At 54.2% G+C, this 12,303-nt stretch overlaps 1 protein-coding gene across 2 annotated transcripts in view; it reads right to left on the bottom strand.

The window, feature by feature from the left end:
- Positions 1–8,564: 8,564 nt before the first annotated feature.
- Positions 8,565–12,303, bottom strand: part of LOC147226774 (paired box protein Pax-7-like) — a 36,908-nt gene continuing 33,169 nt past the window's right edge. For both annotated transcript variants that reach the window (XM_086159465.1, XM_086159466.1), the window contains exon 9: positions 8,565–10,761. In XM_086159465.1, coding sequence (XP_086015591.1) covers positions 10,646–10,761 — 116 coding nt within the window. In that variant the 3' untranslated portion in view covers positions 8,565–10,645. The remainder of the gene's footprint in view (positions 10,762–12,303) is intronic.

The following is a 12,303-nucleotide window of genomic DNA, read 5'->3' as shown; positions in this document are numbered from 1 at the left end:
ACGGATTTGTTTGTCCCGCGCTTTGGTGCCGTCATGTCATTGTCATGAGCTGAGAGGAGAGCACATTCAGCTGGAATGAAGGTATGTTCTTACGCAGCAGCGGGCCGTGTGTGTGTGTGTGTGTGAGTGTGTGTGTGTGTGTGTGTGTGTGTGTGTGTGAGGGGGGGGGATTATCATGTCTGAAAGGCAGCAGACGTGAGCAGAGGTGCTAAAGCGAGATGAAGAGCCAGATCCCTGCATCTTTGGGGCCGAGCTTCCGTTTACCTTCACGGCTCAGTTTAAAAAACCCCTCTTTAGATTTCCGCCCTGAATATTCCCCTCAAACCCCGAGTGTCACCCCCCCCCCCACCCCCCACGCCGGGGGGACAGACTTGCAAGCCAACAATCCTGTTCTTAGTGGTTCCTCCATTGTGGCGCTTAATCGGGAGCGTCCGCAATCCGGTCCCGGACGGCGGCGGCTCACTTTGACTGCGGCTGCTTACACGTGTATGTCAGACACTCAGGACGGCTGAGCTCGCCAAGAAAGCAAGAAAAGCCCTTCCGCCGCCTCACACACACAACGCAGGGGACTTAAGGAGGACGGCGGCAGGAGGCAGAAAGAGCAGGGTGTGTGTGTGTGTGTGTGTGTGTGTGCGCGCGTGGCCCTGCCACACCAAAAGGACTCCAAACATCTTCTATCTTTATGGGGAGATTTTTTCCAAACAAAGCGAAGGGAGGAAGAAGAGTCAGAGCAGCGAGGAGGAGGTGGAGGTGAAGGTGGAGGGATGGGAAGCTGCTGCTCCTTCCTTTGTGCTGTGGAGATCCAAGCGATGGCAGAGGTCCTCTCAGAGGTCCTCTCAGAGGTCCTCTCAGAGGTCCTCTCAGCCCCACAGATGGCAAACACCGGGGCTGAGGACGAGGACACGGTGAAGGTCCCACTCAGGACAGTCCACAGGAAGTCCACGGCAAACCTTCGGGTGCCCTTAGAGACAAAACCACAGAGCAAAGACGCTTTTAGCGCTCCAGCCTGAATAGATTTTAGAAACAAGGCGGGTGTCGGGCAGGTTCGGAGCGGCCGGGCCGCCCAGGAGGAACGGGATCGTCCAGATGGTCGGAGGGTCAGGAGTCGCCGGCGGACGTCTCCTGGCCGACAGAAGCACAAAAGGTTTTGGTCGTCCAGAAGAAGGCGGATCGCTGAGCCGCTCCCTCTCGCTCCCGCTCAGGGTGCCTGAAGGTGCTCAGGATGATTCCAGAGACGTTCCTTCCTTCTTGGAGACCTTCTCCACAGGCGGGACGGTTCCAGGCCTCGAAGCCTCGACTAGAAAGTCTTCCAAGCTTCTCCGAGCGTCGCCGGGAGGCTCAGGAGGGGCGGGGCTTGATGCTCGGGAGGGGCGGGGCTTCCGGAGAGCGGCCGCCGTGCGAGCTGACACTGAACCCTGTCACCGAGCAGGAGAAGAAGAAAGTGGGACGCACGGAGGGCCGTCCTTCTTCCATCTGAGCTGGAATCACAAAGTCCAATATAAAAAGAGGGCGGGATGAGATCGGCGCCGGCGCCAGCCGAGGACGGAGAAAATGATTTGCCGCTTCCTCCGGCGTCTCTTTCGCGCCGCCGAAGCGCTCGACTCGCAGGCCGATAAAGCCGTCCGATCCCAGAGATCTGTCGGCTCTAAGCTGATTGCAGACGCTGCAATCCTCTCTCTGTGCCAATCAGACAGCTGGAGCCCAGGTCCATAATGTATCCCCAAATAATTATGGGATTTAGGGAAACATAAGGCTTTGTGAGTTCTTTGATTGTGACAGCGCCGAGCGCTCGACACGCCGCACAATTCCCCCCGGCGGCGGCGGCGGCGGCGGCCCGGGAGATCAACCTCTGCAGACGCATCCTCGAGTGACTGGTCTAGACGACACTCGGCGAGCCGCGGTAATAAACGCCTTGTTAAGGATAAGCGTGGATGGCGAGCGTTATCGGAGATTAACTCCGGTCCTGAGACGAGCGCAGGACATGTTCAAATACTGATAAACACCAGGATGAAACCCGGCGATGGTACGACTGTGTTTAGAAGAAGGCGAACTGATGCAGAAACAATGTGTTTCGAACTGCTCAGGATGACGACCAGACTCCGACACCGGATCTCAAAGTCCTGGTGCATGAATGAAACATCAAGTCCAGAAAAGACTTCAAGCTGGAGAGACGGAGGAGGAGGTCTTCAGCCGCCCACGCCGTGCTGAGGTCCATCCCCTGGTCGCCTCCTCGCTCATCACCACGAAGGACCCTCTGGGCTCGGACCCTCTGGGCTCGGACCCTCTGGGCTCGGACCTTCTGGGCTCGGACCGGGTGGCTCCAGGCGGCCGAGCGTCGCTCTGCTCCTGCTGATCTTCCCTCTCCTGCAGCAGCTCAGCTCCTCTCCCGGTGACGTCTCAGGTCACAGCATCAAATGACGGCTGGGAAAACCCAGCTCTGGCCTGGAAGCAGTGAAACCATATCCTGCCAGAGGAGTGAACAGCGGCCGCTTGAGATCCGCCAATTGATTTTGCACGGCGAGGTTATGCCGGGTCATCGGACGTGGGCCGAGGCCACGGATCATCTCCTCACGCCGCCCGCGGGCTCAGGGTCTGGCCATGTTTACCGCTAACGTAGCCTGTTGGTGAAAGAAGAAAACTCCCTCAGGAATCAAACCGAAGACAAGGGAGGAACAGAAGGGAAACATGTTGTTGTTGTAGACGGCGGTGTCGTGAGAATCTGTAGCCTAACGGGCGACGGCAGACACCGCTGACGGTGACGGAAAGCTGCCCGAGCACCTTGAAGATGAGAACGCAGGCACTGGTGTCACCCATCACCCTGGAAACCAATAATCAGCCACTTCACGTATGTACGTTGCAATAACACACGTACGACGGTTAAATTTGTTTTTCATTCCCGCCAGTGTCACCAGAATACGATAAGAGTCGAAACAAACCCTCGCTTCAAATCTCCTCGCTTCTTCATCCGTTAGATCTGAGGAAGCTTCCAGGATGAGAGGAGGGACGTCTTCCTGGAGAGAAACCAAGTCCAGCTTCCAAGATAAAATCTGCCTAGGATTTGCAAGCTGTGTCAGGACAGGCTTCCAACAGCAGGACGTGCAGCATGGTTCGACGAATCGCTGATGGGAATCAATCTGACGATATTCGACCTTCCCGTCGAAGCGGTTTCAAATGATCATCCCTCGTTTTTGGCAACGTTTCTGAAGAATATGCCAAAAATCAGTCCCTTTCCAGTGGCCACCGTCGGGGGTTGGGAGCGCTCAGTCGCACGATACAATCGCTAATCACCAGTGTGACCACCAACAGTTTATTATTTATATCATGTTTATTTGTGGGGAACTCTGTGAACATGTGCTGCAAAATGCAGACCAGGACTGGACGGGACAACGAAGAGCAGAAGCTGTGAAAAAGACCCTGGTCAGACGTGGTGTTGGAGCTTCAGTGAACCTGGATGAACATCGGCGCTCCTCCACAGAGAGCGCAGCTCCAGCTGCATCGCAACCGTCACAACAACGGCAGCACATTCCCACTTGACGGGGAGGTCCATGGGAGGGACAAGGAGGTCCATGGGGGCCACAGGGAGGTCCATGGGAGGGACAAGGAGGTCCATGGGGGCGTTGGGGAGGTTCATGGGCAACAGGGAGGTTCATGGGGGCGACAAGGAGGTTCATGGGAGCGATGGGGAGGTCCATGGGTGACGGGGAGGTCCATTGGGGCGACAGGCCTGGCGCTGAAGGCAGCGTTCACTGTGTGATACATATTCCTGGCCATTTATTCACAGATTTGTGCCACTTCAGTTCACAGAGCCAGTGAGGCTAAAGCAGCACGCTAAAACAATGCGAGTCAAAATTCTGGTTGTTGTGGAAGTAAGAAGTAGCTACGTGGTGCTAAAAGGGCACTGCTGTTGTGAAGATGAGCTGCACTCGCTTGTTTCTAAAGGAACCCCGATGAAGAACAACAATGACACCAAAAGGCCTAACTAGAGGCGACCGGAGCCGGGCCCCTCCCCGGGGCCCCTCCCCGGCTCCGGTCGCCTCATCGGCAGGTGACCTCTTGGCCGGCCTCTCGAAAAGGTTAGAGTTTGAGCGGGAGTTGCAGCGAGGGGTCGTTGGGCACGTCGCGACACATAGCATCGGCCCTGGAGCTCAGCTCCAGGAGGGCTTTGGACAGTCCTCTTGTCCAGCTGTACGGGGCAAAGGTGTCAGGCAGGTGTGACAAACCAACAAACCACGGACCGAGCTCCTCCCGGAGCCACACCGGAGGCCAGGAGGGCCGCCGCCTCTGTCGGGACGGAGGCAGAAATCCAGACGCAACATGACTTTGTCGAGAGATCGACGAGATTCGTCCAGAGACGTAAAGGGAGCCGCCTGGGTAGGCTCACCTCCAAGCACAGCGGCATCGCTCTGCTCTGCCTTCCAGGGAAGGATTAGACAAGGATTCCAGAAAGGTGACTCAAGAGGAACGCTGTGGATTCCATCCAGACCGTGGAGGAGTGGACCTCCTCTTCGCCGCTGCGAGCATCCAGAGGGATTAGTGGGAGTAAACCCCTCTTCTATGAGGAGGGAGGACCTGCCGCCTCCGTCCACCAGGCAAAGACGGAAACTTCGAATGGCCGGGGAAGGAGAAGCGGTGAAAACTAACCACGTCCGGCTGGCACGGCCACATCCAACCTGCGGGGACGCTGTGGAACCGAGTCCACGGCCTCCGCTGGCACTGGGACCAGCTCGCAAATCTGCACTTCTGATACATATTCACTTGATGGACCGGAGCTGCCACGTTCTGAAGATAATCCATCGGCAAACTTGTTTCCCATTTCGTGGAAGACGTGACGCCTAATCATGATATAATCCCTGCTTTGATAATCTCTGACATCCCATGCTTTGAAATCAAGGCCAGTGATTGAAGATGTGAAAGCTCAACACGCAGGCCGGGCTGTGCTCCTGACAGAGGACGTTTCAGACACAAATGCAGACGCCTCAGCTGCTGCCTGAGTGCATGTCACACACACACACACACACACACACACACACACACACACGTGATACAGACACACACACACATGTGATACATACGCCCAAACACACACAGATTCATACATTCATATATATATATATACATTATATGAATGTATGGATCTGAGTGAGGTGCAGTCAGCAGAGGCAGGGGAGGCCGGGGCCTCACCTGGCATCATGGAGAGGAAAAAGTGCAAATGAAAAAACAAATGAAATGGTTATATTTATTCAGTGATTTGTGCTATAAAGTTATTTTCCTCTTCACTTCACCTTTTTTAGGTATTTTTTTCAAAATCGCGAAAAAATTTCACATTTACCGTTCACATATGAAGAAGTGACGTGCGGTGACGCGGCAACCAGCTGAGCTGATTCTGCTAACTGTGCTAGCATGCTATGCTCTGAGACCGTGTTGCCGTCTCTGTGGATGTCACTATTAGAAAAACACTCAATATATGAACTAAATTTCCACAGTTTAGCTGATGTGTCAAATGTTTTTCATAAACAACTGTAACGTGTTTCTCGTGTTTCTCGTAATCATAAAGCGAGTGTGAAGAGACATGAGGTGAGGCAGGCAGTGACGGTGCCTCATGTTAGGAGGCGCCGCTGATCCCAGGGATCCTTCTTACTACTCGGCTACAGAATAATAGAATTAACAATAGCAAGGTACAGTAAACAGTTAGCAAGTCAAGTGCGGCCATCCGGATTTTTTTTTCTATGCCATAATTTGTATATCTTAAGAATGCCGATATGATATTTTAAACAAAACACGTCAACGGCTGCCAATAAAATGGTGACTAAGCTGCTCTGTAGGTTCAAATGTTTGTAAATCTGACTGTGATGACGTCAGTGCTTCAGCTGCTGTGAACCTCAGCGCACGTCACTGTATATATACATACATCACTGAGAGCCTGGTCGATGACGCACATTCTGATTCTTCTGATATACATGTGTGTGTGTGCGTGTGTGTGTGTTCTTGTATGTATTTCCAATTTTAAGTCATGACTGTGTGGGTTAATTTTTTGTGTTTTGCTTTCATGGAGTGTTTGAGGAGGCCGGTGAAGGTGGAGACCTGCACTCCGTGTCCCGAGCCGACCCGGCTCTGAGAACATGGACCATCAGCTCTGGCTGGAAGGAGCCTCAGCTGGTCGGCGCGCCGGAGCTTTACTGGACGGAAGCGGCTGAACTCTGCTTCCTGCATCGCAGCGGATCTGGGACCAACCTGAGAGACGGACTTACCGAGGAGGCTGGTTCGCCGTGGCGGATCCTGAATGGAGGGAACAGAAGATTGGGTCCAGATCCAGACTCCTGAAGAGGCGCTGGACTTGGGTCACCTCCTGGCGATGACGTGGGGAGGGAAGGGGAACTGTGGCGGTCTTTAGCTTAATGCGCCAAACAGTGTCGGGATGTTCAGTCCTCCTGGAGTCACTGGAAGGCATCTTGGTTGGAGCGCCACCTGCTGGTTCCATTGGGACACTTCAACGCACAGCAACTGAGAAACTGGGAGGAGCGGTTCGTCCAATCGCAACTCAAAAGGCGGTTTGTTACTCAGGAACGCCCTCCCCCAACCTCCAGTGGGAACTAGGGTGGCCTCAGCAAAGAGCAAAGTGGTCAGAATAGTAGTCAAGCGCATCACGTCTTAGGACGACACCTCCAGTCTGGCACAGAGGCAAAGCCCCAACACCTGGAATGTTGCTCACAAGTGAAGGTAAAATGGAGAACGAAGTAAAGAGGCGGATCGGTGTCGTATCCGCTGTAACGCCGGCGCTGCACCGGCCTGTCGAGGGGAAGAGGGAGCCAGGCTGGAAAGCAAAGCTCTCAAGATAGAGTTCCATCTACTTCTACTTCTGGGCCATCACTGCAAGAAGGAAGGAGGAGGTCCTGGATGCAGGCGGCTGAAATGGCAGGCAGGTAGTTGGACATAGAGTGGGGAGAACACGCTTCGCCAGGAAGCTCGAAGAAGCGCCGCGACTCCTCGGTGTCAAAAGGTGTCGATCCAGGGTGTTCTGGACATCTGGAGATCATCTGAACCCTGTGTACGAAATACGGCCCCGAACGCCTCTGAGGAACTCAGATTCCCAGAAATGGCTCAACGTCGGTGCAGCGGACCGCACTCTCCCCGAGTCGTCCACGAGTTTTCCGAGTCGTCCGCGGGCCTGCGAGGGTCCCGGCAGGAGCTCCGATCAAGACCTTTTCCCACCGGCGGGCGCGGGAGTGAATAAAGACGGAGATAGTGAATGGACAGAAGCACCGAACCCTCGGTTGGATCATGGTGTTCTTGGTCCAGTTGTACCACTTTAATGAACAGACAGTAAAGCCAGTACATTTTATACATCGACAGACCGAGGGGGGTAAATGCCAGTCCAAATGTCCCACTAGTCTAATACTTCGCACAGGTAGAATAAATTATATGATGGCGACGCACAAACATGCCAAGTGAAAGGCTGAGTGAAACAAGCAAAGAGAAAAGAAACAGAAACAGAAGGGGTTGAATGGCAGGGCAGTCATGGGGGCCTGAGCTGCTTCCCCAAGGAACACACACACACACACACACACACACACACACACACACACACACACGTTTGTGTAACGTATGTGTACATGTTTATTACAATGTACGCTCAAGAACATCATTTGTAGATTTGGTAATCGTCTTAAAAAAAGGAAACATAAATGACACGGGAATAAAGATCATTTTCAAGTTGTGAGAGGTCCCTTCTCCTGAGAGCCACCGTGCTGCTCACACACTGACCAGGATGTAAACAGGAAGAGGGTTGAACCGGCGTCGCTGTTCGGCGGAGCCTCGATGTGTAGTTGTAGTGCCGTCGGTGTAAAAAAAAAAAAAAAAAAGTATCTACACAAGGTTTACACGGCCAAGATGATACAGAAAGATACCATTTAGAAAAACAAACAAACAGACAAACAAGCAAAACCTCTGAGTCAGCGGTGGCCATCTTCACTTCATCGCACGCCATCGTCCGAGAGCCCGTCCTGTAAACACCGAGGTCCCGCTCGTCTCCTTCCTCTCCGGAATGTCATCGGACGCACGGCGGCGGCGGCGGCGGCGAGCGTCGGACGGACGCGGCGCGTTCTGCCCTCCGGCCGGAATGATTCGGTGAGTTTGGTCTTCTGGAGGAACCGGTTCCCTCTGGAAGCACGCGTGGCAGCACCATGGCGGCGGATCTGGTTCGGAGCACCGGGAAGAGGGGCGGTGGCTCGGTGGATGCGGGCGACCCGTTCCGAACGCTTTGGACCCGAGAGGGGAACTGACATTTCAATGTCGCGTCAAACCGGAACGTCGACTCCGCCGTCGATTGACGAGGACCGGTTCGATCCGTCGATCAAAAGTAAGAATAAATAGAAGTGGAGTAGAAACACAAAGGGGGTGAGGTCGCAGCTCCACGTCTGGATCTGGACAGCGTCGCCCTGAAACTCGCTGATGCGTCACTTTCAAAAGTCTCTGTTTGGAAGTTCTTTCATCTGAGATGTGCAGCAGGACAGCGATCCAATGAGAGCAGCCTGAGAGGGCTTGGAATGTACATCAGCGTCAAGGAGGGGAGGAAACAACGTGTCAAGATACGGGCGATCAACAAATGACAAAGAAAAGGCTTCCTGACTGTGGACCCACGACTGGAAGGCGTTCTTCTCTCTGCAGGTCAAGGACAGGCGATGCCACTTTGCCATCTCTGTTTACCATGAAAAGGGATTAAGACTTTTCAAAATGTCCAATTCGACCGAACGCAATTGCAAAGCCGCGGGTCGGTTTCATTGTCGGAGACGTGCTCTTGACGGTCTCGGGCCGCTTCTGAAATCTTTCGACGTTCTTGAAAGCCAACCTACAGATGTGACTCCGCGCTGTCGGTCGCCATCGAGCAGCTGCGCCGTTCACTCTGGTACTCTGAGAAGACCTTAAGGAACCCAGTTCAAGGCGACTCGAAGCCTGGCAGCTCCGCTCGGCGAGCGGCTCGGCAGCCAATGGACCGAGGGAGGTGTCGACGGTAATAATTGAATTATGAACACGAGCGGACGGCGGCGCTCGGCGGGGCCGGCGGGTACCAAGGCTGACGTAACCCAGCTGTTGACGGTGGAAATCACAGGTCGCAAACGCAACCCAGGAGAAAAAGGTAGAAGTGACAGTGACGGCACGTCAGGAAGTCGCCAGAAGCACGTCGGAGTTTTCACGAAACATCTGGCTTCGGTTCGAAGTCTAAAGTCTGATAGGAGGCGTGTTTCTGCAGGAGGACGATAGGGACCTCGGTAGGTTGGAGAGAGGATTCAGCTGTGCACGGACCGTACGGACGGGATGGACTTAAGATTAAACGACGTTCGTGCACTTCTAATGTTTGCACCTGTGAAGACTCGGTTGGAAGAAGGATGGAACGGAGACCAGAGGAGCCGGGAGGACGGGCAGAGCCTGACCCAAGAATCTCTCTCATCAGGCTTTGAGGGGCTAAAATAAGCGGCGCCGAATACGTCTCTTAATATTGGCAAAGAAATATAAACAACGGCAGGAGGGCCGGCGCAGAGCGGATCTGCTTGGATCTCCGACGAACACGTTTCCAAACCAAACGAGGGAGCTCATTTGAACGCGACGATCGCCGCTGTGATTCGGCCTCCAGTATTTGCCGTCAGTGATCGGAGGGAAAGCGTCGGCCCGTTCGTCACTCAGCAGCTTCGGGGCGCCGCCATAAACTGCGAGGAAGCCCTGAGCTCTCGCCACCTTCTGGTGGCCACCTTCAAACCGAGGAAAGCTCCGGAGAGAACGGAGCAGAGACGCCCACGACAGATTTGGCTTATTGTGGCAACTGAAAAGCAGACACACTGCAGCCGGCGGGGGGGATCTGCCCCGATGGGTCCGTCCACTCACCCGCCAGCCAGGTGGTTCTCACTTCACGGGTACATGGATCTGCGCTATCCGGCGCTGGAATGGCTTCTTATTGGCACCTATCCTTCTCCTGAAGGCTTCATCTCATTTCGAGTGCTTCATCGATCCCTGCCGGTGACCTGCACGGACTCGTAATGGATGCACCCGATCGAGGGCATTCTCCGATTCGCTCAACAACACTTCCACGGGCTAGCGGAGCTCTGGAACTGAACGGTTCAGAGGCGACGGCCCGGCCACCCGATCCAGCGGCCCGACTGTCTCCCGGAGTGGTTCCACAGGTCGCTAATGTTCAGCCTTTCCTCTCTGGGTGTCCAAAAGAGTGGCAAAGACACGAGGTTGCAGTTGAAGACTGTTCCGCCATTGCAGGCTGGACACGGCGCAGACGGGGGGGGGGGGCTTGAAGCCTTTTCCTCTGATTGGAGGGCTCCGGTGAGGTCAGCGCGTGGACACGGTCGCCGCAGTGAGCCCGAGGATGTGGACGGCGGCGTGGCCTCGTCAAGGTACAATAGATACATTTTGGTGCGACGTGGAAAAACAACGAAACAAAAGCAAGGATAACCCTTTGTGACGGAATGCTGCACGGCTCCAGTGGGAACGATTAAAGTTCGATAAAGTGTTTGTAGCTAAATAAATCCACCTCCGAACCCCGGGTGAACAGTACGCCGTCAAATACGCTACATCGGCCCCATGGGAGGCGGGCGGTGCGGGTTGTGCTGGTGACCGGATGTCATGTTTATACATGCGAGGCGCGCTAGTACGCCTGGCCCGTCTCCACCTGCAGCAGTCCCAACACGGCCGAGTGGTCGGCCAGCTTCATTCTGCGCTGGCTGGACAGACCCACGTTCTTGGCCAGGTAGTCCACGGCAGCTGAGGAGGACAGAGGACACAGGATCATCCTTCCGGCTTCCACATGTTTCACACCACACCCATTTTGTTTGTGTTTAACACAAACCGGCACCGCCACCGCTTTGCCTCAAACACTAAGAATACTGAAGGGCGAGGCTTTGGCTGCCGGTTGGAAGCCGAGGCTGAGGACGAGTTAACATTGAAATCAACTGATGCATAATAACTTTTATATTAAAACCCCTTCTTCGATGTCCACGACCAGACCGACACCGTCCAGGGGCCGCGGCCAAATAATACTCACAACAACAGGAATACACTCTAAGTAAGGACACTTTCAATGATTAGTTTGAATTTAGCATGCATACAGATGCATATCAGGCACACACACACACACACACACACACACACACACATACAGTCCCAGAATGATGCAGAGATAAGTTGACAGGCAATAAACAGTGACCATCACAACATCCATTAACATGGATTGCAATGTGATTCATAGTGTAATTATTATTTCAGTCAAAGTGAAAAAGGGGGGAAAGGGGCAGACGGGCAGACGGGCAGACAGACGGGCAGACAGACGGGCAGACAGACGGGCAGACGGTGTGTATGAACGGTGGAAAGCTGGCATTAAGGCTCAGCACATCACTGTCTGGTGGATGTCGCTGCTCCCAGGTTCAGCTGGTTATATACTCTGTTGTATAATGCAACAGAGAGGATTGCTGAGAGCACATGATGTGACACGGTGTGTGTGTGTGTGTGTGTGTGTGTGTGTGTGTGTGTGTGTTTGGGCCGGGGGGGTGGATAAAGCAGGCATGTCAGTTAGGATGCTTGCGTGCATCATGCGCAGAAAAGAAGCTGTCACTCTGCGCCGAGGACGGGGAAAAGAAGAGCACCTTTGGGTGGGCAGGTCTGTCTGCCAGGGTGCCAGTCATCAAGACAACTGGGGGGGCAGTGTGTGTGTGTGTGTGTGTGTGTGTGTGTGTGTGTTCACAGAGGTTTAGCGAGGCCCTTCTAAACGAAGCTGTTTTTTTCCTGTCAGCCAGATTTACACCTTAAATCCCCGCTGAACAGTCACACACAGTCCTCCGCGTCCAAGACGGAGCCTATCTGATAACACGCTAACACGCATGTTCGTGCACAAACACAGATCTACACACACCTCAGCTGTTTTGACAGTATGTACTTTAATCTGTCAGGTGCTTCCTGAATTAGAACAAGAGAAGAGTCAAGTGTCTGGAGTAAAGTCAGTGTGTGACGGGGGGTGGAGGGCCGCAGCCAACCGGAGGTATTAGCTCCCGTATAAGCGTGGCACTCAGGCAGGCTTTGGCGAAGGCGGCGGCAGCGCCTTCCTGCGCACCAGAGCCGGCGTTCGGGGGCTGGAAAGGCTGAATCATTTTTAATGAGAGCTCGTAAATGAGAGCGCGGGCGGAAGGACGGAGCACCGGGTCTCCTTCCACAAATGAAGTTCACAAGCGCCGCTCCAACAATTAGCCTCGAGCCCATGTGAGGTCGAGGATCCGCCGGTGGTTCCTAATTACCGCGGCGGATCCCCGGGGT

Source organism: Fistularia commersonii, chromosome 14 (assembly GCF_037954325.1).
Source record: "Fistularia commersonii isolate RoL2024-O1a breed Wild chromosome 14, RoL_Fcom_v1.0, whole genome shotgun sequence".
Taxonomy (NCBI): Eukaryota; Metazoa; Chordata; class Actinopteri; order Syngnathiformes; family Fistulariidae; genus Fistularia; species Fistularia commersonii.
The sequence above is the reverse complement of the archived record's forward strand: the minus strand, read 5'-3'. Positions and strand labels throughout refer to the sequence as shown.